This window comes from Festucalex cinctus, chromosome 7 (genome assembly GCF_051991245.1).
Source record: "Festucalex cinctus isolate MCC-2025b chromosome 7, RoL_Fcin_1.0, whole genome shotgun sequence".
NCBI classification, from domain to species: domain Eukaryota; kingdom Metazoa; phylum Chordata; class Actinopteri; order Syngnathiformes; family Syngnathidae; genus Festucalex; species Festucalex cinctus.
Window position 1 is genome coordinate 7034985 of NC_135417.1, and position 27516 is coordinate 7062500.

General features: G+C 39.9%; 2 protein-coding genes across 2 annotated transcripts; one reads left to right on the top strand and one right to left on the bottom strand.

Annotated features, from left to right (window-relative positions):
* Positions 1-6855: 6855 nt before the first annotated feature.
* crabp2a (cellular retinoic acid binding protein 2, a) lies at positions 6856-19248 on the bottom strand. Its single transcript, XM_077525863.1, has 5 exons — positions 19228-19248; positions 17062-17313; positions 10969-11147; positions 8600-8716; positions 6856-8484 (listed from the first exon to the last, which is right to left on the bottom strand). Exons 2-5 carry the CDS (start codon positions 17141-17143, stop codon positions 8434-8436), a joined length of 429 nt encoding a protein of 142 aa, XP_077381989.1. The 5' UTR covers positions 17144-17313; positions 19228-19248; the 3' UTR covers positions 6856-8433.
* LOC144021756 (uncharacterized) lies at positions 18138-26348 on the top strand. The gene is made up of 4 exons (XM_077525862.1): positions 18138-18520; positions 21669-21747; positions 24420-24450; positions 24527-26348. The coding sequence occupies exons 1-4, from the start codon at positions 18461-18463 to the stop codon at positions 25116-25118; spliced, it is 762 nt and encodes a 253-aa protein (XP_077381988.1). The 5' UTR covers positions 18138-18460; the 3' UTR covers positions 25119-26348.
* Positions 26349-27516: the final 1168 nt, after the last annotated feature.

The following is a 27516-nucleotide window of genomic DNA, read 5'->3' on the forward strand; positions in this document are numbered from 1 at the left end:
TTATTAGTATCGTGACATGACGACATATTGTGGCAGTTTTGATATCACGATATCACGATATTGCCATTATTGTTACAGCAGTGGTCTGGCACGAAGCTTCCATAATAAATGGGAGATTGCTGCCCAAATGTGCACTTTCCACCATAGGTCAACAGTCAGTTTAAAAAAAAAAAAAAGATGCACAACTTTTTGGGATGAGCTGCAAACGGAGTGCCAAGCGGTCACCGGGGATTGGTATGTCAGTGGGATATTTATTTTTCATACTTAAGTAAATCAACATGCGAGCTGGCAGTGGGTTTTTGTAGAAGACGCTCTAACGCCTTCGTGTGAAATATCCGTGTCGAACGGAGGCTGCGCGCAGGTCAAGTTTAGGTGGCAGTCGAGTGCGAGCAGACGAGAAGACGGGGAGCATCACCTGGTTCTCCCGAGTCGGCACTTTGGGCCGGATCGGACGTGAGCTGTTGCCAAAATAAATACACGTCGCTCGCATGCACACGTGATGGCGGGAGAGGAATCAAATACATCTGCTCGTGTTGACTTACAAACGTTTACAGAACGCTTGGCAGGAAGAAATATGGGCAACTTTTTGGGAGCGTTTGACTGATCATCCAATCTACTTTATTTCTATAGTGCATTTTTATAAACAAGTGTTTCCAAAGTGCTGCACATTGAGATCCATCATACACATGAAATCCAGTAAAAGCAACTATTAAAAACAAAAAACGCGTCGCTAAGGCTAATGCTAATGCAGCTAGCGCCTAAAGTGCAAAGACTGTTTGGTTATTTTTGAAAGCGTAACTGACTGTGCTATTGTGGCTAGAACTGTTTTGTTACTTTTGAAAAGCGTAAATGACTGCGCTATTGTGGCTAGCGCCGCTAATGCCTCCAGCCTGGCTAATGCTAATGCTAATGCAGCTAGCTCCAAGAGCGCGAGGACTGTTTGGTTACTTTTGAAAAGCGTAAATGACTGCGCTATTGTGGCTAGCGTCGCTAATGCGTCCAGCGTCGCTAAGGCTAATGCTAATGCTGCTAGCGGCTAGAGTGCGAGGACTGTTTGGTTACTTTTGAAGCGCGTAAATGACTGTGCTATTGTGGCTAGCGTTGGCTAGAGGTGCGGCACAAGCAAAGTGTGTGTCGCTGTGGCCATTTACTTTTTTTTCTTTATTTTTTTTACAAGGTGTGCTTTCCTCCAGCCACATCCGTCTTCTTTCAATCCCGTAACACCTCAGCGATGCGTACGTTGGCCTCCGACAAGCTCGTCATCTGGAATTAGTCCCAAGAGGAAACGACAAGGAGTGGGCGGGGCCCGACAAGCCGCAGCTCATGTTAAGCGGGAATCGGACGTCATGCACGACGGGCGGGCGGGGTGGATTGTTGGGGGGGTCATCAAGGTGAATATGGAAACTCATTCGCCCGTGACGGCTCTCTCGAGGATCACGTCTGTCACTTGCTCACTCTGTAATTACGTTGATCATCGTTAACATTCTTCATCCTGACAAAGGGTTCATTCAAGACGAGCATACTGTAAGAGCACTGTCTCACACGAGAAGAAGAAGAAGGGGGCAGGGTTTGTTTTCATACCAGGACGGTGATATACTTTTGATATACTCTCATTTGATGATGTCTAAGCGGATGAGTCAACATGTAAAGAAGTTTAAAAAGCTCCTCTTTCAGTCTGACTCAAAGTCCCCGCAGCCGTCGGCGTTCATGTTTTTATTTTTTTTTTCTCGTAAAGAGGTTTTTCTTCCCAGACACTGAATACATTAAAAGCTGCTTGGTCTGTACCAAAGTGCAATTTTATGATCCCACATTTGTTCAATCACCTCAACAAGAGAAACGTACTGTTATTGACTTCATGACAGATTAGTCATGATGTCAAAATGTTTTCACGTCACGGGTTCACAAATGGAAAACAACAAATAGTATTTTTACAAACACAAAATTCTTCAAAAAAACAACAACAAATTATTAAGAAAATCTCAGAGAAAAGGGAAACTACCCCAAATATTTAAAATAAAAATAAATTAAAAAAACATTTCACAATTACTTTTTTTTTTTTACAAACACAATTCTTAAAAAAAAAACACTCTAAAATTAAAAAGAAAATCCCAGAAAAAATGGAAACTACCCAAAGTATTTAAAAATAAATAAACATAAAAAAATACATGAACACAATTCCGCGGGTGTAAGTGATGGATGCGATGCGTGTAAACATAATTTAATATGATTTTTTAATTATATAATATTTTTATAATAAACAAAAAGGTATTATATTAATAATAAATTATTTTATAAATATAAGTAATTATGATATAAATAATAATTAATATAAATAAATATGCATTATGCATATTTAATTATTTATATATATATATATATATATATATATATATATATATATATATATATATATATATATATAATTTTTTTAAATAAATATGAATAATTATAAAATAACTAATACTAGTAAATAAATTATTGTAAATTATAATACCTGCTTTCTGGGATGGTCAGCAAACTGAGACATTATTATTAATTATTATTAATACCAATTTTGAGTTGTTTAAATGTGTGTATATTTATTTAAATATTTATATATTTATTATTTCCTTCAAATATCCTGTGCAGGTTTTGTGAGGGCAACAGTTTTGATTCTCCATCATTTTTGTGCCCAACTGACTTTGTTGTTGCATTGGCACACTTTCTTAACCAGTATTTTTTTGGCGCAACTGTGCATTCTCTGCTCACCTTCTGGCTTGAGTCGCTCGGGTGTTTTACAAGCTGTTTGATGTTTGGACGTGTTAAGGGTTCTCAGAATGTCTTTTTTTTTTTTTTTTTTTTTTTTTTTTTTGCTTTTGCGTGTCCGGTTTTCAAGCGAGACGTGACAGCTGCCTTTTACTGCCCCAGGGGGTAATAAACGGCTCGGGGAGGGGTCAGTTATTTATCCCTTTTATTAGGGCAGGAGGTAGAAGGGAGGCGCTTTATTGAGGTCGCACTGCAACTGCACACAGCTGTAGGGCAAAAACCGGAGGAATAAGGCAGTTTGTAAGGGGAAAGGTTTTAGCATCACTAAATTCCTGTCTAACAACCCCCTCCCCTCCGAGTGCCCGTCATAAGACCTCCGAGTGATCCATCATTCTTCCCCGGCCCCCTTCTTTTTTTTTCTTTTTTTTTTGTTCCCCCTCCTTGTTAAGCACATCTGCTGTCAATCAGCTGTACTTTGTAATCCTCTTGGCATTTCCTGCCACTCGGGACACGCCCGCTCCATCTCGACTCCGTTGACCACTTGACCGAAAGGTCGCGCGCGCAAAAAAAAAATAAAATAAATAAAAATGAAGATTTCCGCTTCCATCAAGTCAGCGATCTCACTTATCGTCATGTCATATGCAAGTTGAATCGCCTTTTCGTTCCGAGGTGCAAATTTTACATCAAACACAAAATTGAGATACGAGTTGAACTCGTTACGCAAAACATTTGGTTCACCAATCATCTTTCCCCGTTGCAATGAAGGGGCAAATGCCAGAAACATTTTCGTTGTTTTTTGTTTTGTTTTTTTAACTCATTCACTTGCAGCCATTTTGAGTGAAGCAACCCCTCTTTGCTCCCGGCTGTTTTACTGGGTTTTGACTGTTTTTGCAAGGCTCACAGAATATTGTGTTCTATTGCGATAAAAATATTAACCTACCAAAAGACTGATTGAAGTCTCTTCTTTCATCAGGAAAAAAAAGAAGTATATTTCTATCTCTTTACATTTTGCAGCAATTAGCATTACAATATATCATCATTATTCACAAATCTGTTTAATTTTGAGTAAATGAGCTCTTGTAATTGCTACCATTTTTTTCACCTGTTCTCTTCAATTCAAATCCTTCTGTATGTTCTTGCATAAACAAAAAAACAAAAAACGTATAAATACATCTTTGGGACACTTAAAACATTTAAAATAGAACGTATTAACAAGTTTTTGGGAGCAAATGAGCTAATGGCGACTAATATCTCTCTATATTATTGTCCTCCATAAAAATGTAGCGTAACATCATCATTAAATAGAATGTAAACAATTTGTGCATCACGAGTTGAAGTTTCAGTTGAACTATTTTATAATTTTGGTCTATTTTACGTTCATGCTTTCAAATAAATCAGAAGTTTGTCGTTACTCGGTACTTGGCTCGTTTTAATTCATTATTTGGAGAACTACTTTCAATCTTTATCAGTTGCATATTGACTTATTGTAAAGTAACGGAAGTCTTGAGTACAATTTTTTCCTATTCTACCCGTGTGGCACACCTGTGCACTATTTTTTTATTTTGTCAGTAAATGATTTATTCATGACCCTTTTCTACGTGAGGGACACAAGTCATTAATCTTCCTTTAGATGGCAGAAGGTTACCACCACTTGCCACAAGTCATGGCGGCTTTCGGCACATATCTCACTTTGTTTTCAATGAAAAAAAGGTCCAGTCTGCAAGTAAATGTCAGTCTTCATACCTTTGATGAAGTGACTTGAGATTTCATGTGAATGAGGTGCTTTGGCCTCAGTAAAGGTCGGGAAACGTCACACCTCTCTAACGAGGCAGTTGCCGTGTTTCGGATTCACACAAGTTAAGAGGCCCTCGGTTCCTTGCAAGTAGTTGTGAGGTTGTTTGGACAATTTTGCTTTGTCTGACTCGGTAGTAAACTGACAGACAGAAGAATCGTGTTAGCTAAATGGCTGTCGAGTTTGCTTGCTCCTAAGTCCATCTTCAGTCCAGACCATCTGGATATGTTCACAAGGCGACTTAAAAGGACGAGAGGTCACAAAATCCTTAGAAGCTTACACAACTTGTGTTCCCCAACCGAGAGATTCCTCAGTTTTCTTTAAAGCTTTTTTTTTTTCCTTCAAAAAATTGGTGTGAATTCAAAATGATCAGTTCGGTTTTGTTACAGTGGAACTTCCAATGTCCAAAACAATTCTTTCTGAGATATTGGTCGACTGAACTGCCAGAAAAACACTCAGATTTTTTTTAATTGTTATTATATAACAAATATACAAGCATTATATAGACTATATATGAAAGACTTGTTGCTGGTAGTTTTCACTTTACAAGGAACTATCTCCCCTCAATCATGCTTCAACTGTCACCGTGTAACACGAATCCGACCACTGATGTCTCGTAAAACGGACGCTCAACTGTTTGATCACGAGTGACTAGCTTGTTGTCGCTAACGTAGGAACCCGGTCGTCATCTTCACTCAAGTTTTCCCTCCGTGTCGACATGACAACCAGTTGGGCACAAATACAAGACATTCAGTCACAGGAGATCCGACTCAAAAAGTCCGTTGTTGACAAAAACGTGCGTTCTCGCGAGTCAACAGGAATGTGAACAAACACACAGGAAAGAAGAAGCCTGCCAAAATGCGCAGTCGTCCACATGACTTGTTGCCATCATTTCAAACTATCGGCACACTGAAACATTCATTGAGACAAAAGGACTGCACGGACACCACCTTTTATGTTCTTCTTTTACCTTTAAGAAATAAAAAAAAAAGAAAATTGGAGTGACAGCTGGTGTAATATGCCGATGTCACGCTTTTATGATGTCGTAAAAGAGACGTTCACATACTGCATCATTTTACTGAGCATTTTGGCTCAAACTGCAAATTTTCCAAGCTGTAAGGCAGCCAATTGAGGGTGGGCTTTGCCTAATTGGGACTGCTTGCTTTAGGAGCGACTTACCAGGATAGGTCACGCACAGACTGGAAAGGCCTGATGATGTTGTTGAGACCCAAGACATTCAAAAAGGGGATCGCAGGGGGTCAGTTTTAGGGCCACTTTTTCTTTTAAGTGTCAATGACGTCTGTGATCAATCCAATCTCTCTCGGTATTGTATGCATGCTAATGTATTCTCGTGCTCCCTCTCGAGGCTCCAATTTTTTGTCTAATTTGATTCCAAATCATTTTGAACCGCAGTAAAACTAAAGCAAAGGTATTATTAGCTCCTCTTTAGCCTCACAGTCTTTGTTGATCTTCCTCTTTATGTTATGAACAGTACAGCAATGGATATAAACAACCTACAATCTTTCAGAATTATTATCGAGGCACTTGCTAATACAAGCACACACTGACTTCCTCTACATATTGACTTAGTTCATAATCTGACTATTAGCGTGAATTTTAAGCATAGAAGAGCCAAAACATGCCTTGTGAAAATTAAACTGCACTGAAAAACTAACCACCAGATGGTGCTAGAACTGCAAAAATTTAAATCAACCCGACTTTTTCTTTTTTTTTAGCAGATGTGCTGCTTTTAATATCGTGACATGACGACGACGATATATTGTGGCAGTTTTAATATCATGATCTATATATATTATTGTCCAGCCCTAACTTTAATGGCAGGACTTTAGCTCCGCCGCCTTGGCCGAGTCACCCCTTAAAAATTGTTTTTTTTAAAAAGTCCTTTCAATTTTAGGTTTTGATTGCTGATTGATTCATCTTTGGCAGTTTCACAGTATTTTCAGCTTTATGTTGGCTTCTCTGTGTTAATTGCCACATGATCTGCACAAATAATTTTTTCTTCCCTTTTTGAGGCAAGCATACTTCCCAGTGAGAAATGTCATGTTCTTTCCTGGCACTATGGAGCGAGATCTGCCGGATGAGCAGGTCTGTATGAGAGGGAAGACAGGGTGGGCGGGGACTAGTGCAATGGAAATATTTGCCTACTTGAAAGGGAGAAGTTTTGAGGGAAGAATGTGGCAAAGAGATGATTGACAGAGTGTAAAAAGCAGGCAAGTTATTCTCGTGGCGGACAGCTGAGAGCGAAAGCTCAAAAATAAGATGGAAGTCCTCGCACAAATTCTGACACGACTTCAGTCTTAAGTCAAAAAGTTGCTGCTTTATTGTTTGCCCATAGAAAATATTGCTTCGTAAGATCACAAGTCAGAGAAGAGAAAGCAAAAAAAAACAACAACAAAAAAAACTTGGCAACTCTGTCGCGTGGTAATAAATATCAAACCAAATAGAAAACGTTAGCGAGGGACAACGTTAAAAGAAAATAAGTTTGTGAATACAATTGGAAACACATCAGTCATACAACCATTTACATATTTCAAATTGGGAACTAAAATTGGTGAAAGAGGATGACACAAATTACACAGTGGTGCCTTCGCATACCAATATAAAACAGAGAATGACAAACAAATGATGTTTAAAGGGATACTTTTACTCATTGGACCGTTTTCAGCAGTGGAAAATTTCATATTTTGTCCAGAATGAATTATTTTTCACGTACAATTAATTAATACCTTTAAAAAGTTTTTTTCCTACTTGCCGTCGACTATAGGGATGTAACAATAGCCAAACGTCACCATACGATATCACGATATGGTCACGATACGATAATTATCATGTGGTTGACGATATAAAAAAGGTCACAATTTTGGAAAAAAATCAACTCATACTACAAAAAAAAAACTCTTCATCTGACCATTAGCGTGGATTTTAAACATAGAAGGGCCAAAACATGCTTTGTAAAATTAAACTGCACTAAAAAAAACTAGCCACCAGAGGGTGCTAGAAATGCACAAACAAAATTTTTCTATTATTTATTTTTTAACAGATGTGACGCTTTTAAAATCGTGACATGACGACGACGATATATTGTGGCAGTTTTAATATCATCATATTGCCATTATCGTTACATCCCTACTGTCGACTGATGATGACATCACCTGTGCTGAGGAAGTAGGTCACGGCCAATCATGGCTCACCTGTTTTCTGGGTTTTGGTCAGTTAAACTGAGCCATGATCGGCTGCTATCTACTTTTCCTCAGCACAGGTGATGTCATCATTAGTCGACAGCAAGTTGAAAATTTACTTTTTAAAAGGTGTTAATTGTAAATGAAAAGTAATGAAGTTACCACATTAATTATAGACAAAATATTCACTTTTTTTTTACTGCTGAAAATGGCTCAGTTAGTCAAGTGTCCCTTTAAGAAGCCGAAGAACGGCCTGCAAGCTAAGAAAATGCTATTGACGTGCTAATGTTAGCTTCGATAAACAACACATAGAGACGAAAAATATGTTAATGCTATCAGACACATTCTTCATTAGGTTCTTTATGAAAAGTGCCTAGTATTTGCTCGCCTGATTCTTTCAACAGCTTGTAGGAAGAGACTCAATCAATTCAAACAAAAACTTACCCAAAAAAAAAACTAAAAAAACAAACTGGGAAAAAAATGGTGGGGACCAAATAGGTTCTATGGCATTTCCATTCATTTCAACAGGCAAAGATAATTGGAGGAGATTTGGAAGGAACCAAAGTTGCATCTGAAGGCACCACTGTAGTGGAATCGAAAAAAAAAAACAATCGGATGTACAGGCTGCCGTCTCCCGCCGGTGGCATTTTGTGTGTTGGCGCAGGAGACGTGAAACTGGACTGAAAGTGCTCGCGTTCACTGGCGCTCGTAGACTCGGGTGCACACCACTTCGTCCGCTCGCATGGTCTGAAAAAAGAGATGAAAAAGTTTTTTTGTTTTTTTTGTCGGACTCAGAAGCAAACAAAACCGTCCTGAAACTCCTGCCAACAGAAAGTGTTTATTCTCCTCTCGCTCTGTTTACCAGGATCAGCTTGCCGTCGTTGGTTATCTCCCGGGTCCAGGAGGTTTTAGGCCCCTCCCCTTTCTGCAGGGTCTGCTCGCAGCTGATCTTGCTGTCCGTCTCCCAACGCGGAGAACTCTGAGCCGCCGCCAAAGAGACAAAAACAGGGAGATGAGCAAACTCAAACTCATGTGACCTTTTGCATCTGATGCCAGCCGATTAGCATAGGTCACCAGACCACATTTCCTCCGCTAAGTACTTGAGTCCAGAGTTGGTAAGTGTTTTAGTGTCGGGTTAGCTGCAGATGATTTCGGATCGAAAACTATTTCACATAGAATTTTCTCTCATCTTTTTTATGGAAAACAACTTGACACACAATTAGTTTGTCAACAAATGTCTACTATGGCGCCATGATACGAGCTAGTAAGTTAGCTAGCATTTGTTAGCGGTCAATTCATTTTTCAACTCCTAACGTTGCTTACGGTATTTTCACAATTTAACGTTTAATATCAACTTTTCCGCATTAATTTTCAGTGGTACAGACATTGAACTTTTTCTAACTTATTTGCTCCCAATAACGTGTAATTACGTTTTTTTTAATGTTTTAAGTGTCCCAAAGACGTGTAATTACGTTTTTGTTTTTTGTTTTTTTTGTTTGTTTTTTTTATGCTAGAGCATACAGAAGGCTTTGATACAGCCTTTCAACTGCAAAGAACGGTTGCAGAAATGGTAGTTATTAAACAAACAGCCAGCAGGTGGCAGCAGAGCAAAGGAGATCAACCAGGGCCATCTAGAAAAAAAAGCTAAATTACTTAGAATTTTAAATAGATTTGTGAAAACTGATGAAACTTAGCTCTCTTCTAATGCTAATTCTTGCAAGAGGGAAACAGATAGAAACATACTTTTTTTTCCTGATGAAAGAAGAGACTTTAATCTTTCTTCTGATACGTTCCATGCTTTTATAGCAATTGAACACAATATTCTGTGGGCCTTGCAAAATCAGTCAAAATTCAGTAAAACAGCCGGGAGCGAACGGGATTGCTTCTGTGAAAATGGCTGAGAGTGAATGAGCTAAGTATCACTTTTCACGGCCGCTTCCATACATATAACTTATCATCATCACCAGGTGTCTGAAACTACTCGGTGGCACAGTTGGTAAAGCGCAGTGTCCAGTAACCAGGAGGTCATAATTTATCTCTCAATTTACTTCATAAGCATTCCACATGCATTCCAAATTTATCTACAGCTGCTGGACTGTGATAATCCACATGGTACTAATCAACAAGTGATCAACGAACTACCGGAAATAATCTTTTGTCATGATCGATATGCGAACAAATCACTGGTGAAGAGGATCTGATTGACTTTCAATAATCCATTTGCCTAATCAAAAGTCTCCGAAAGTAATCATCTCGACAACTTGCTACATGGACTTGATGAACTGAGTGAACTTTCAATAATCCACCTGCTTGAATCAAATGTCTCCGAATGTAATCAACTGGATATCTAACTTCATGGACTTGATGAACTGAGTGAAATTTTATCATCTCTGTTGATTTTTATTTTTATTGCTTGATCTTTTGCGTCCTAGTTTTGTATGGGGGCGGGAATTTATAAGCTTTATGCTTCTTCCTGCCAGCCCTTTTTCTTTTCGGTTATTATATGTCTAAACTGTATGATGTAATGTTTGATTGTCATCAATGCTGTCCGAAAGGAAAAATGAACAAATAAATCAAATCAAATCAAATCAAATCTTACCATTCAGCTTTCAGCATTCCCACGCTTTTCTCCAGAAATTGCACTTAGTCTAGTTTAGCATTAAAGCTTCTTCAGCGTTTCCCTTTTCCTTATTTGGCTAAAAGGGCACCCGGTGTCTGGTCAGCTGCTTTGTGACTTTTAGAAACGTCAACATGTTGATGAGAGCAGCACCTTGTCTGGCTTAAATTCTCCCCAAAACAAAATTGATCTCAATGACAGGAAATATTTCTTGTCGACGGCGTTGCGGACAATTCTGCAAGCGTACACGAGTGAGTCAGATGAGGGAGGCGGATTATGACTGTTGCCTCGTGAAACACAAAAGAGGAACTGTTAGCCGATAACTTTGGATGCACTCATTGTTGCCACAGCGACGCAAACACCGATTGCGTGTTTGCCTTGGAGACAAACGCACGCGGGCCACCGATGAGAAACTGGAAAGGGGACGGTGGGAACCAGTTTTTGTGCGGGGGATGCGGGCCAGCGGCAAGTTGAAAGGCTTCATAATGAGACAGGAGGGACGGACGGACGGGCGGAGGTTCGCTATCGGGCCAAATCAAACACATTGACGTCTGCGCAGCTGTCGTCTCCACACGCACGTCCGTCCGTCCGTCAGCGAATGTCGGCGGGCGTACCGTGCAGGGCCGTCCGTCCACCGTGCTCTCGTTGAACTCGTGTCCCACGGTGAAGGTGATGTGGGTGGTCCGCACTGTGGTGGAGGTCCGGATGGACAGGGTCTCGCCGTCCTGCGTGATCTCCACCGAGGGCTTGGACGCCGCCTTCACCGCAATTTTGCGCAGCATCACGTTCACGCCTGCGACACACGTGGCGACCAAAAAAAAAAGTTAGACTTTGTGTCCAAAACTTCTAAAAACTTTTGACCACTAAAATGAAGGACGAGGGGTGGAAAAAAACAGACTTGATTCATGCTCACAAAGGAGAGCACAGTATAAGCCTGGAAAAAAAAAATGCAATTTCAACCTGACATGCTTATTGATGGATATTTTCAACTGAAACTTGTCAGCCAATCAGAGAAGGGCTTTGTTTCGTCGCAGATGAAACAAACAGCCCAGGAGATATGTTGAGAAATGATAATCAAGTTAACATTCCACAAAAAGGCAATTTTCCTTACCACACAAAAAACTCTCTCTTTCTCTCTCTCTCTCTCTCTCTCTCTCTCTCTATATATATATATATATATATATATATATATATATATATATATATATATATATATATATATATATATATATATATATATATATATATATATATTAACTTAATCTAATCTATGCACATGTACATATCGTGTATATAAATTGGCACTTCTGTTGCACAACCCCGCAAAATACACAAGCAGAGGTAAACAAACATGGCGGATCATGGCAACGCCGCACACGTTTTGTGTTTCTTTTCCCCCACCACTTTAATCATCTTGATTTCCAAATTCCGGTCCAAAGTCCAAAACCAGAAAAGCTAAATACTTGTCAAAGCAGTGAGAAGCGAGCCACTGAATGAATATTCCCATTCGGACGTTTTCCCAAACGAGAGACGACGAGTGCACCGAGGTCAAGAAGAAGCGATGACTTGTATGTCAGACGGGGACGAGGGCGCGTGAAAGCGACCTCCGTGATGTTGCGCGGTGTGCGGGCGGGAACCTTTTCCGACGTCGAGTCCGTGAGGCATGCCAGAGGAAACAATGAGCTCATGTGACAAACCGCTGCCAGCACATCTGCATCGTCGTCTTTGCACACGTAAAAGCATCCAGTTTGTGCACGCACATCATCCAAGCGTCTTCCCACCCGCAAGGATTTTCTCGCTTTGTGCTGTGACAGAAGCAATCCCCTTCGTTCCCGGCTGTTTTACTGGATTTAGACTGATTTTGCAAGGCCCACAGAATCTTGTGTTCTATTGCTATGAAAACATGGAACCTACTAAAAGAAAGATTAAAGTCTCTTCTTTCATTAGGGGAAAAAAAAAAGAAGGTGTATTTCTACCTGTTTCCGTTTTGCAGCAATTAGCATTACAATATAGCTAAGTTTCATCATCATTCACAAATCCAATTAGAATTGTGAATATTTTAGCTTTTTTTTTTTTGACATGGGCCTGGTTGATCTCTTATACTCCGCTGCAACCTGCTGGCCGTTTGTGTAATAACTACGATTTCTTCAACCGTTCTTTGCAGTTGAGAGGCTGCATCAAAGCCTTCTGTATGCTCTAGCATAAAAAACAAAAACGTATAAATACGTCTTTGGGACACAAAACATTTAAAATAGAACATATTTATACATGTTTTTTTAGAGAAAATTAGTTAATGTTAACTTACTGTAACTGCATTATGCTCATGTTTATAAATGTTTGTATGTATAGAACCTCCATTTCAAGGACTTTGAAATTGGCCAATAAATATGAAGTCAGTCCGTTTGGCCCAACATGAGCTATCAACAATATCAAGATACAGGCAAAAGACACAATTTCATTCAATTCATGTTTGAAAATCTCTGAAAATTCATCAACGCTTCACATTTTGTTCATCATGATCCATTTCAGACACCTAACGTAAGCTGCTTCAATTAAAAACGATTTCAATTGTACATATTTTTTCAAATTTACACTTGGATGTGAAAATTCCCTAATAAGGTATATATAATGTTGCATGTGGATTCAAAATATGACAGCAATCAATTGGAAACTACTTGTGACCTTTTGACTCCATTTGACCAATTTTTTTTCTTTTTCAGTTCAAGTGATATTGTTGGGTAATACCTGAATTGAACATTCTCATTTTATATTTTGGTCTAGTTGATATTCATGATTTGATTTCAGTAAACGAGTCAGTTTTTTTTTTTTTTCTTCAATTGATTTTTTTTTTTTTTTAATTTCCAAGTCTACTTTTGACTTCTACTTAAGTCATCTTAGTATTGTGTGTGTGTGTGTGCGTGCGCCCGCCTCCCTGTTGGGTTTCCCACCTACTCGCGCATTCCCACCTGTCAACAAGAGTAAATATATACACGGCAAAGAAATGTGCAGTCATTGGCAGGGCAGCCGGACGTCAACGCTGCACGTACAAGTGCCGCCTTTCTCGCTTCTGCTTTTCTCCTCTTGAGCTCGCTCGCGTATGTTGCTTTTACACTTGGAACTTGATTTTGTTTTGTTTTTTTTACCCAGATTTTTAGCATTTTGTAGCTATCTCGCCTCGATTTTCACTTGAAGTAATCTAAGTGATACCATTTTTTTTTTTTATCTATTTCATCGATTATAATAATAAGATGAGTGTGCTTTTAAAACAAGCTTTGCTAGCTGCTTAGCTTAATACTAACACACAACGTGCTAGCAGCTGAACAGCGTCTATCACCTGAGCATGAAACACGACACTCGATTTAAAAACTCTCCCTTTTTCATTTCCGGGTTGAATACTTGTGAATGGAAATCCAAGCCACAAATCCACTTCAGAAGTTGGCAGCTTGGCAAACAAGGCTGGGAAAAAGTCCGTCACGCCATCGTCCTATCTTTAGACCTTTTCCAAGCAGTGTTAAATTAGGCACTGCACTTATTGTATAAACCCGCGTATAAGTGACGGAAATTGAAATGCATGTCGGAAACAAATCTTTAACAAAAACGCTGATTAACATGAAAAAGAACATATAATTGTTAGGGATGAAACGATAACGGAAATATTGTGATATTAATAGGGCTGGGAATCTAAGACTGTCTCACGATTCGATTCGATTACGATTTTTGGGTCTACGATTCGATTCAGAATCGATTTTCGATTCTCAATTCAAACGATTTTCGATTCAAAATTTGATTGACAAATGATTTCTGCTTCAATTTACAGAAATGCACAATATTGTCATGATCTACTCCAGTCTGCTGTGCAAGACGAAATGACAAATAGAGACATTAAAGTGTCTTTTTTTTTTTTTTTATTATTATTAATTTTGTATTCGAAGTGCCTTTTTCCACAAAAACAGCATGTGGGCTACAACTGCCTTTTCCCCTTCTTCTGCATTTCTAATTTAAATAAAATCGATTTTTAGATATTAGATATCGATTCAATTCGATTAATAAATGAGAAATTCGATTCTTTTATGAATCGATTTTTGGCACACCCCTAGATATTAGAACTGCCCCAATATATCGTCGTCGTCTTGTCACAATATTAAAAGCAGCATATCTGTAAAAAAAAAAAAAAAAAAAAAGTCAGATTGATTTCCATTTGTACAGTTCTAGCACCCTCTGGTGGCTAGTTTTTTTTAGTGCAATTTAATTTTCATTAGGGATGTTTTGGCCCTTCTATGTTTAAAATCCATGCTAATGGTCAGATGAAGGGGCACATAATATGAATTGATTTGTGGAGGAACTCAATATGTGCCTCAAAATTGTCTTCTTTTTTTTTTCTTTTTTTAGTATGAGCTCATTTTTTTTTCAATATTGTGAGCTTTTTTCGTATCGCCAACCTCCCCGCAATATCGTGATAATTATCGTACCGTGACCTTCAATCTACCGTAAAAAAAAAAGAGAAATCTCAAAATGAAATGAAAATTGCAAAACTATAATTACTTTGCTGCAGCGTGCATGTAGCCTAAAAGCGTGCAGTGGCGTGATTGTGCGAATAAAGCAACGTGACGAATCGACGAGTTACGGCAACTGCGCAAAAATGTCACCATGAAATGATGAAGTGGTTGTTTTCAGCTCGACATCCTGCCAAGTAGTTTAAGATGACAATCATGTGCGTTTTATTGCCAGCAGCAAAGCTGAGCTGCAGACGTGACGTGACGTGACCTTTTTGTGTCGGGAAGGCCTTCTCAAGTAACGGCTCCGGATTGCATCCCAGCTGAGTTTCAGGCAGCCAAAAAGGCTTGAACGCCAAGCTCGCCCGCCGACCAAGCGTCGGTCGGGGTCAGAGGTCAAGCGGCGGAGGAAGCCTCGGGGTCAGGGGCGAGCGTTTGGGACGCCGGGTGCTGACAGCTCGCGTCCAGCTGCGGCTCAACGTACGTGCTCATTATTGCTGACATTTTCAGGCAAAATGGGCAAATTGGTGTTTAGATGTGTTTACATTAGAATCACATACTCTACCATTCACTTTTTTTAAATTACAACTAGCACATTTACTTTTTTTAAATATATATATCACACATTAACCACACACATAAAACTGCAGAAATTTGTTTTTAATCACATTTAGGCAATTTTACCTTTTTTTTTTTTTTTTGTACTACATTAACCACTTTTATGGAATTTAGAACATTTGCCAAATTTAGTATTTTTACCAAGTTTACATGTTTTAACCACTTCATCCAATTTAAACAGTTTCACAAAATGTAAATAATTTTAATCACATTGACCACATTTAAATTTTTTTACCCACAATATCAACACAAAAGGTGTGTGTGTGTGTATATATATATATATATATATATATATATATATATATATATATATATATATAAAATAAATGTTAAATTGTGTTATATGTATATATATATATGTTACATATAAATGTTAAAATAAATGTTAAACATTAATAATATATATATATATATATATATATATATATATATATATATATATATATATATATATATATATATATATATATATATATATATATATATATATATATATATATATATATATATATATATATATATGACCTGAAGAGGTCGCTTAAAGCAATGTTGGTTATTACAAAAAAAAAACGGCCAGCAGGTGGCAGCAGAGTATAGGAGATTAACCAGGGCCATGTTGCAACAAGCTCTTTTCCCCAGTTTTAAATGGTAATGCGAATTTTCCATTGCTAATTGCTGCAAAACGGAAACAGAAATAGGTTTTTATTTTTGTTTCCTGATGAAAGAAGAAACTGTAATCTTTCTTAGGTTCCATGTTTTTATAGCAATAGAACACAATATTATGTGGGCCTTGCGAAATCATTCAAAACCCAGCAAAACAGCCAGGAGCGAACGGGGTTGCTTAAGTCAAAATGGCTGCCAGTCAATGAGTTAATAAATCATATTTAGCACTTTTTTTTTCTTTAAAGCACAATGACCACTTTTATCAAAATGTAGAGTACCTTTTGCCAAAGTTAGCAGTTTTACCCCCTTTTAACCCAAGCAAGTTGACTTTTTTTTATTTTTTATTTTAGATCACAGTGAAAAGATTTACATTTTTAACACATTTTTCCACTTTTATAATGTAATCCAGACAGGAATATCACTACTATGAAGCCAATCTTATTAGCTTTCCCTTTTAATATTATCTTTTGACTGGCTTTCCCACTTTCTGTTAGTTCCCTATGACGTCACGTTAGTTTTGTTGTTGTTTTTTTTAAATAGCAAGCCTGTCCGTGCACTGCAGCTCACCGACGCTGCCCAAAGCTTGCTTCCAGCAGCAGCAGGTGACACCCCCCTCCCTCTCTCTCTCTCTCCTCCCACCTCCCAGTTCCCGACTGTCGCTTTGGATCAAGCCGAGCCGAGACCGCCCGTTGCACACGCGCACAATCGGAGTGCTGCGCACAGCAGACAGATGTGCCGTCCGTTTGTCTCTATTGTGTTGTGGCAGCCAACCGGGGGGGTTAGTGACGCTGGCCTGGGGCCAAGGCACTTGAATTTTTTGGGGCGTCTGCAGAATGACAAAGACCCCCTGCCCGGTGCGTAAAAGAGGCTGGTTGCACAAAGAGGAGATGTGACCTAAAAAAATAAAAATAAAAAAAAGCTTTCATCACTTACCCAACACTTTTAAGAGCTCCTCAAAGTTCTCCGAACTCTTCATCTCCCAAGTGCCGGAAAAATCCGGGATTTTGCGCTCCATTTTTTTTTTTTTTTCTTTGGGTTCGGATGAGGGAACGTTTTGTGTCGTCTGGTCCTCTTCGTCTGCCTGCCGGAGCGCTTGTTGCGTGCGCACCTCGGATGAGACTCGCTCGTCTTCTTGCCTGGACTTGGGTGATGTCCCCCCCAAACGACTGACGAGTGTGCTTGCCTCTGCAAATGAAACCCAATTACGCCGCGGGACGAGGGCAATACTGGTCGAGAGGCATGACCACGCCCCCTTATTAATACAGCCACGCCCCGTGCACGACCAGACTCCAGGGAGCCACGGTGCGTTAATGGAATCGCGCCCCCTCCAGGCAGCAGGTAACAATCGTCTACATTTGGAAACTCAGCCAAATGGAAACATTTTGAGCCTCTCTCTGTGTTCTTAGCAGGGTTAGGACGTTATGAGTTGAAGCCAGTGCAATGATAAGCTAAGCAAAATAAAAGTGCCGGTGTCGGTGTCAGATATGATACGAACACGTCCCGCTTACAGGATTGGCTGGAAATGATCCAGTTGACGTCACACATTGGAAAGAAAATATTAAATATGTCATTTAAATAACGAAATGTATGCGGACTGAAATTATAAACCTAAATATAAACTCAAAATATATTGAATAAATGATAAATACACAAAATAATTGTCTCAGATGTGACAAATATTGTCAGTTTAGATTGTTAATGTGTTCCTATTATCGTTAAGACTTTTTTGTTATTGTGATTGATTTGTGAGCAGCTAAAAAAAAGAAACTAAACCGAAGCTAATTTCGTTAGCATTGCTGTACTGACGTCACCAGCAAGCACGAAGGCACTTGGATTTCCCCCCCCCCCCCCCCCCCCCCCCACTCTTAAAGTATCATGCTTTTAGATTTTTAGGTTTATTTACGTTTTTACAATTTTTGTCCATAAATTTTGTCATTTTGAACACTAATTGTGAACGGACAGATCTCCCGACCATCCTGTAGCGCGACGTCATTTGCAGGCGACCGCGATACAATCTGGCAGCCAGATCACACCTGCACCGACAGTTGACGTTATTAGTTGAAGCCAGTGCAATGATGAGGTAAGCAGGAGGCAGACAAACACCTCCCAAACTTGATGCTGCCAAAATAAAAATAAAAGCGCTGGTAATGGGATACATAGCTTGCTGGCCTGCGTGCTGGAATACCCGTTTAATGCTGCGTCGCACGCTACTGGTGGGGTTGGACTTTTTTTTTCTGCTGGAGGAGGAAATGAAAAAGAAAAGAAGTGGGATTGGCGCGGGTCAACGGCGATGGCTTTGCTTTGCCCCCCTCCCACTGCGTGAACGGAAGAGATGGAGGGGGGAGGAGGAGACGGCCCTATGGAGCAGGGTCAGGGGCCCGCCGTGTGGGAGGTAGTCGCACCACGAACACACACACATACATGCATGATGGATGGCAAGCTTACAAAGCCGACGTTAACTATTGACTCTTGATGGATGATCCCATCCGCTACACTGCGCGGCGAATTAGCGCGCGGTAACCCGGGCGACTTCGGGGAGGGAAAAGTGGTGTGGGGGCGTCGTGGTTCCTTGCTACAAATACAAATAATGGCCCCCGTCGTGTCAGTCCACGCACGTAAGGAGTCATAAAAAAAAAAAAAAGTTACGGATGCAGAATTGGCTAATTGAAGACATGCGCCTTTTACGCGCATGCAGATACGTCAAAAATTGCGCAACCTTTTTCTTTTATTGCGCCGTAATCGGTTGCTGGTTGTGAACTTTGACGTCAGCTAGGCAAGCTTCGCCTTCACGCGCAAACGCTACGAGAGGGGCTCAGACGTAAGACAAATCTAAAATAGTGCGCTAATAAAAGTTGTGTCTTGTTAGTGTGGTATAGTTAGTCTGTGTTGTGTTCAGTCGGTGTGGGAGCGTTGTTTGGTCTTGTCCTATCTGGTTGCGGCTTGTACTGACGTGTTGTGCTGTGTCGTACTGTTAAGTGTTTCTGTTAAGTTTTGGAAGACCCGTGTTCGTTGGTCTTCAGTCAAGTTCTCCGCTCATCATGTTATCGTCGTTCCTGCCTCATTGCCCTCGCAATCTTCAAGTTGCTGTGAGTTACTCACGTCATGCCAAGTCTCTCCCAGCGTCAAGCCAAGTCTCCAAAATGGCGGACGAGGAGCCAAAATGGCAGACGAGGCCAAAATGGCGGACTGGGCGTAACAGTTGTAAACTCGAAACGCCTTACCTTGATGACTTCCTGTATATTGTGGTTGTAAATCCCCAATTATTGATGCTAACCATTAGCTTGTCAATGGGATTTTCCATGATGTTAGCATTAAGCTAGTGGGCCATTTTTAATACAACGTAGTTGGTTTTGAAATGGAAAATTCTTACTTTTCAGTTTTGTTTCAACTTGAGGGTGGGCTTAATTAAGCAGCTGGAAACGGCTTGCTTCTATTTAGCGCTTGGATGGCCCCGTTTTCATCCAGCTCATGCGGTATCATTCTACGTCTCTGGTGGTCGCTCGCACGGGCGCCGCTCCCAAAGTGCGGCTTGATCTTTTTTTCCCAAGTTTCTATGCGTTGGAAGATTGATGTTCGTGCGTGCGCACTTGATGAAGAAGTCTGCAAAGTGTGCGCGCGCGCTCCTGCATGTCAGCACGTGATGACAAAAGGCCGCTCGGCATTCAGGTGCACTCATCCATGAGCTGCGCCCCTTCAACCTTTCTCTCATCCCTCCGTTGGCCCTTTCCTTTTACCTCCCGCAACTTTCTCTCGGCCGCCTCCTTCAAAACTTTTCCATTTCCCCCCCATCGGCTTGCTTTTGTTCCTTTGTGTTGCTCCGACGCATTCCTGAAGCATGATGAGAAGGGAAAGAGAGAAAATGAAAAAGTGAGCATTGGAAACTAGGCCCTTTTTTTGGGGGGGGGAAACATCTCCATTGTGTGTGAGTCAGCAAAGGGACAAGATCAAACAGATGATGACAAGAGGTTGAAGAGAGGTCATCAAAGTTATGGAAGGAGCTCCAAATTCTCTCTTTGTGTTTTTCGTCATACTCGCAATGCATTGTGGTCCGTATCAACCTGGTTGAGCGAACATCACTGACCTGTATATATGACTGGATAGCCGATAGCCTATGCACCTGTTTTCTAGGTTTGGTCATGTGACATTCACAAGCTGAGCTGTGATTGGTTACTTGAGCCCTTGTGATGTCATTTTCAGTCAACAGCAAGTTGCAAAATGTGTTTTGAAAGGTAATAATTGTACGTGAAAAATAATGAAAGTATCAAATTGATTATAGACAAAATGTCAACTTTTTATTGCTATAATGGGATAAATAAGTGAAGTATCCCTTTAAGCATATAATTTGTAAAGTTGTAAAATGTCTGAAGTCCTCTTGTTTATGTTTAACACATTTAAAACACCAAATCATGCTGTTTCTACTAAGTACCGTCTCAAATGTTCTCCAGTTTGGATACTGTAAATCTATAGGATCGTATGCCGGGAAACGTTTCTTGGGAGGAGCAATATGGCGGTCTTGCGACCTCAAAAGTCTTGGCCTATCACATTCACAGTCCTAATGTTTTTCTTCTGGAGCGCTTCCTGTTCAAATGGGGTTGTGGAATCAAAAACACCCACTAACTATGACCAGCAGATGGCAGCATTGTATCTCTTTTCAATGGGTTTACAATGAAACATGATGGAATCTGATGAAATGGAACGTTTTCAAGGATGACGTGAATGATCAAAGCCTTTGTCACATTAAACCTAATTCACAGAGCATCACTAAATGAAAAATATTTGTGTCAAAATAACTGTTATGGTGAAAATGTATCTTTTGACAAAAAAAAAGCTTGTTTTCTCCTTATTTTTCTATATTGCGGGTCTCAAGCTATCCATGACAAAGGAGCCTGTTCTCACCAGGATCACAGAAAATTGCTTGCTGCAGCGCTTGCTTAACCTTTTGAACGTTCTCATGAGGTCATTTTGCAAAGTGAGACGGGGGGGGGGCGGTTGGGCACTTCGGATGCTCCAATCGAAACTCTGGCAGGGATGAAATGTCCCGTTTTCCTTTTCCTGTCCTCCTGCGGGATGTCACACTAATTTCACCCTCACACAACTCTGTGAACTCGTTCGTCCTTATCTGGGGCCCACAATGAGGGAACGATGACCGGAAAGTTTCCGATCGCGGTCCCGCTTTCACGTCCGCCCTCGTCGTCAAGAAGAAGACCCGCGCGTGGAAATGCGAGTCGTTCGCCGCTACTAAATTCGCACTTTTAGTGGACATTCTTCACTTTTTGACCTCAAATCAAAGCAGTCGAGCCAACGAGCCAGATGTGAACTTGACCCTGCCGATACTGCCGACTCCTGGAAGTCGTTATCGGCGGCCTTTTGGCCTCATAGGAAACCAGCGGGCCCAATTTCCAGCAAGCAAGGATGAATGACTAACTTTTTTTTTGTGTGTGATCAGGTTTACACACAAACCACATGGGGGGGCGGGTCTTGAACTCCTCCTTTCATTGGCTGCAAAAGAACAATCACAAATGTGTCTCTTTGTTGTGCAGGGAAGTGATTTGATTTTACGACCGCAGCGCTGGTGGGAGACCCTCCGCAACGTGTGGCTTGGAGATCGGGTGTCACCAGGTGGGAGAAGAGAAACCGTTAAGAACTACTACTCAGGTTGTGAATGTGGATTTTTATTTATTTATTTATTTAAAATGCAACCAGTCAACATATCAGAGGATGTTTTTGAAATACAACTTGGGCGATAGGTCATAGATCTTGAAATGGGGTCAACAGCAGTCAGTGGAGTGTGACGATATATCGATATCGCGATAAATTGTGATACTTTGTCTCCCGATAGTATGGCGATATTTCTAGTTAATATACAGCCACTATAACTGCCCCATTGTTCACGACTTATTGAGGAATTCCTCGGCAGGCCACTAGGGGGAGCACCTCCACAAGAGCGGCGGTGAAATGGACGCAAGTCTTCAGGCGAAGAAGATTCGCGAGCTTACTTTGACTTGTGGAAGACGTTTCTCTGTCCAGTTTTGCATACGTTTCTATGAAAAATGTGTCTTATAGCTTAAATTTTAACATTTTAAAACATATTTTTTGAAGCACACAAATTCTGAGGAATAAATTTAATTGGATTTAATATTTGAGTAATTTTATTTATTTACTTTTACACTGTTACACAAAAAAAATTGTCACAGTTTATAAAATGAAACAATTGACTATGTGACTGACTTGCATGACTGTAGTGTTTCAGAAAGACACAAATTTGTTGACAATGTGGCCTCTGTGGGTGTTTTCAAAGTGTCGGTTGTGTAAATGTAAATAAATGCGATCAATGTACTGAAATCTAAATAGTCAATTCAGACTTACATGATGTGTATCCATTTTGAGAGTGAATTGAGATTAGACGCCACTTTAAGACTGAAAATTTGCAGCATATGAGATGCTCTATTTGTGTTGCTTTTTTTTAATAGTGCCCCGTCAAGCTGGATTTTGCCACAACTGTGCAATTTCATCATCACATGATGCAACAATATCAGGAGCAACGTGTAAAGTACAAGACAGCTGATTTGCTTTTGACGGAACAGAACGGAAGAAGCGAATTGCGGCCGTGAACCTTCACATACGTGATGCAACCTTCCTAAGGTAAACATAAAACAGGTACACGCAAACAGGTGGTGTTGGTTGGTGCCGGATTTCACTTTGCTTCATCTTTCTTTCCTTTGATCTTTCCTCTGGTCTCCTGACCTTCTGAATTTCATGACTCTGGCAAGACTCTGAAGTATCCAGTTAAGGTGAAGGGACATGGGTTTTTGATTAGGTTTCAGATGAATTAATGAGCATAAATTCATATATAAAAAAGAAAGAGAGCAATAATGATGATATGTTGAATCCATAAGACTGCCGAAAGAAAAATTCTGAGCTCTCAAAAAAAAACAAAAAAACACAACAATAACAATCTAAACTGACAATATTTGTCACATCTCGGGCAATGGGGTATATGCCACGGAAGAGGCGGGACTGTTTTTTTGCACAACAGTTTGGTTTGGTTTGCTACGTGTAGACTGCGTCAAAAATACTTGTGCTTCCAACTTTGTGCCCCTCGGTTGCGCGTTCGCAACCCAGACTGGTACTAAATTGATGTGCAAAATCACGTCCCGCCTCTTCCGTGGCATATACCCCATTAATTTGTGTATTTATCATTTATTCAATCTATTTTATTATTTATTGACTATATTTTGATTTTATATTCTTGGGTTTATTTACATTTTTACAATTTCGATCCGGACATTTTTTTTTTAAATTTCAATTATATCTTTAATATATTCTTTTCCAATATTTGACGTCAACTGGATTATTTGTACCCAATCCTGTAGCGGGTTTGTTAGGCGACCCCGATACCATCTGGCAGCCTGATCACATCTGGGCCGTGAGTTTTTTTGTTTTTTGTTGTTGTTGGGTTTTTTTTGGGGGGGGGGGGGGGGGGTATTTTTGTTTTCTTTATTTTTTTTGTCTTGTCTTTTTGTTTTTTTTGTTTTTGTCTTTTTTTTTGTTTTTTTAGGGTTTGTTTTCTTTTTTTTCGTTTGTTTTATCTTTTTTTGTTTTTTTTAGGGTTTGTTATCTTTTTTTATTTGTCAGGGTTTTTTTTGTCTTTTTTTGTCTTTTTTGTGTCTTTTTTTGTTTTTGTCTTTTTTTGTTTTGTTTTGTCTTTTTTGTTGTCTTTTTTTTGTTTATTTTTGTTTTGTCTTTTTTTTGTTTTGTCAGGGTTTTTTTTGTTTTTTTGTTTTGTCTTTTTTTGTTTTTGTCTTTATTTTATTTTATTTTATTTTATTTTATTTTATTTTATTTTATTTTATTTTTATTTATTTATTTATTTATTTTTTTTTGGGGGGGGGGGGGGTTGCCTTGAGTTTGACACCTTTCTGTCAACAAACACGCTTTTCACCAGCAGCATACAAAATCCTCCAAAACAGCACGTTGGAACCCCCACCCTAGTTGCTATTTTTGGGCGTAACGGGATCCCGTCCTGCCTCTGCCATGCGGCTAGACAGTTACGCAATACAGCCGACAAGCCCCTCCCCTTCGCCCTCACACTCCCAGCCGGAAAATGTGCAACCTCGAGCGACGACCTGACGACAGAAAGGTTCCACATCTGTGACTTTCACTCTGGGTTGGCAGACAACCACAAGCTTTTCCTGTCTTGCTAAAAAGAAGGTACGGAGATTTTAGCGGTTTCTAACATCCTCTTTTTTTTTTTTTTTTTTTTTTTTTTTGCTTTTATGTTGTGGGGGAAGACGAGCAGCAAGCTGAGCGCGATTGCCGTCGGTGCGTTTGCAGGAGGCCTGTGAAAAGCATCCGTTTTTTTTTGCGGCTCCACGTGAAAGTGTTTGTTTTGCTCCAGGGGAGTCATGTCCGCCGCGGGCTTGACGCTGCTCGTGGCCGCCTGCGTCCTCTCGTCGGCCCGTCAGACGCGCGCGCGCAACGACGCCCCGTGCCAGCCGTCCAAATGGAACAACGGCTACAACACGTTCGTCAAGCGGCACATCCGCTCCGGGTTTCCCGCCTCTCGGGATGCCGGCGAGTGGGGGCGCTACATCAAGAACAACGGCGGCTGCGACAGGCCCACCCAGTCCTTCCTGGACCCCCGGGACCTTGAGCGGGTCCGGGCGGTGTGCACCAGCAACGGCGGGAAAGTCTTCGAGGACAACCTGTGCATCAGCAGCGAGCCCTTCTCGTTCGTCACGGTGAGGAGCGAGCCGGGCACCTGCGGAGTCCGCAACGTGGTCCGGGAAAGCAAACACCTGATCCTGGCCTGCGAGGTTCTGGAAAACCGCTGCCTGCCGGTCCATTTCGAGGGAAACCCCAAAAGCGTCAAGCCGGGCAACAACGCCCGAGGGTGCCGGGACCCGGATACTAGAGCGGACGCCACCAGACCGAAGATGACATGGCCGTGGTTGCTGTCGGCCATGTTTGTCGTCATGTGCCTGATTTGACCAGGCTAGGTGAATTGGCGGCCATTTTGAGCGTTTCAACATTTTGGAACGTCCTGTCGGACGCTTTTGTAATGGCTGACTTTCCATACGCAAGTAATATCTTATTAGCAACGTGACACGACTTCTGCAATCGGTCTGCTTGCTTGCAACTTGACTGCAGAATTTTGAAAATCAAAGACATGTTTTTTTTATTTTTGGAGAACAAAATGGGTCTTTAACTTTTACCACCACCAAAAAATAAAACAATTCAAGTACAGCCAAAAAGTAGATTTCATTTTAGAATTCCACTCTAACAATACTCACACTTTCAACATTAACACTGCACTTAGATATACAAACGTTCTCTTTTTAATTTGCACAAATAACTATTTGATTTAAATGTATTACACATAACTCATTGAGCTTTTTTCAGGAGTAAAAAGTTCATGTTTTGTCTATAATTAATGTCATAACTTCATTGGTTTCATGTACGATTAGTACCTTTAAAAAGTCATTTTTCTACTTTCTGTCGACTCATGATGACATCACCTGTGCTGAGGAAGTAGCTAAGACCAATCATGGCTCAGTTTTCTGACCAAACCCAGAAAACAGGTGAGCCATGATGATGACATCACCTGTGCTGAGGAAGTAGGTAACAGCCAATCATGGCTCACCTGTTTTCTGGGTTTGGTCAGTAAACTGAGCCATGATTGGCTGTTATTTACTCCTCAGCACAGGTGATGTCATCATCAGTAGACAACAACTGTAAATTTTATTGTATTATTAATTCAATTAATACCTTTTTAACATAAATGTTTCTACTTGCTGTTGACTGATGACATCATCTGTGCTGAGGAAGTAGGTAACGACCAATCACGGCTCTACTGACCAAACCCAGAAAACAGGTGAACCCTGATTGGCCGTTAGCTACTTCCTCAGCACAGGTGATGTCATCATCAGTTGACAGCAAGTAGAAAAATTACTTTATTAAGGTATTAATTGTACATGAAAAATAATGATTATCAAAAACATTCTGGGCAAAATATGAACTTTTCACTGCTGAAAACTGTTGATGAAGATGAAGAAGCATTATTTTTGCGTACCACTAGAGGGAGTCACGTTGCTGTTTTTATTCAGGACTCGCTTGTGCCCTTTTTTCTGACTGCTTTTTACATGCAAATGTTAGTTGATATCATATGAGATGTATTTTTTCCACAATGCCAAATAAAAAGGGAAATGGGCCAAAGTGCAGCGGCTTTCGTCTTTCATTGAGTTAACGCAGAATGCCTGGAACGACGTTCGGCGTTGACCTCGTGACCTTGTCCTGTCGATCGCCTTGATAAACTTGATAAGTTTGATGTTAAAACGTCACGTTTAAATGTTTTCATAAGTTTAACTTTGCGCATTTTCGGCAAAACAAAAAAACGAAGGAATTGCTTTTCTATTCACTGGTGAAGTTCTTTTTCTGCCTAAATCAAAGTTGCTGGCCACTGCTCTTAGATAATACTGTAAAAAATGAAAATAATAATTGGTTATTGAATATATGAAACAGGAAACAGAAGATATTTTTCACAGAAAATCCAAGAAACAAGAAAAAGAAAATATATATATATATTGCTCTTTTTCATTCCATTTATATTTTATATAGCTTTTTTAATTATATTTTTTCATATCCATTTTTATTTTCACATTGAATCATTTTATTTAATTAGTTTATTTAATTATTTATTTATTTTGAATTTTGGCAGTTTTGGTCCTCTCTCTCTCTCTCTCTCTCTCTCTTTCTCTCTCTCTCTCTCTCTCTCTTTCTCTCTTTCTCTCTTTCTCTCTTTCTCTCTCTCTCTCTCTCTCTCTCTCTCTCTCTCTCTCTCTCTCTCTCTCTATATATATATATATATATATATATATATATATATATATATATATATATATATATATGCCCTTTATTTCCATTTATGTTTATTTTTGGATATAATTTTCGAATTATATTTTTTATCCATTTTTATTTTCACTTTTATTTATTTATTTAGTCATTTATTAATTTTTTAATTTTGGCAGTTTTGGTCCTCCATATTATATATGCATATACATATACCCCAGTATATGATGGTAGTAAGGCTTCATGCTCTGTGAAACGTGACAGTACCTATCAGCGACCACCAGATGGCAGTAGAGAGGCGCTTGTTGTGGCTAACGTCATTCCGTGAGGCTTGAAACGTTTCATGTTAGCATCTTAAAGTGGTCACAGTTTCCTTCAGTTACAAAGATGCCTTCAGATGCGAGTTTGATTTGTTCTTTAGTCATGCTGGTAACTCAAAACACTGGATATTTAAAAAAAAAAAAAAAAATGCATTTTTATTCATCCATAATCAAACATGAATATTTTACGTTGTTGACTTTTATTTGAGTCATTACTCTA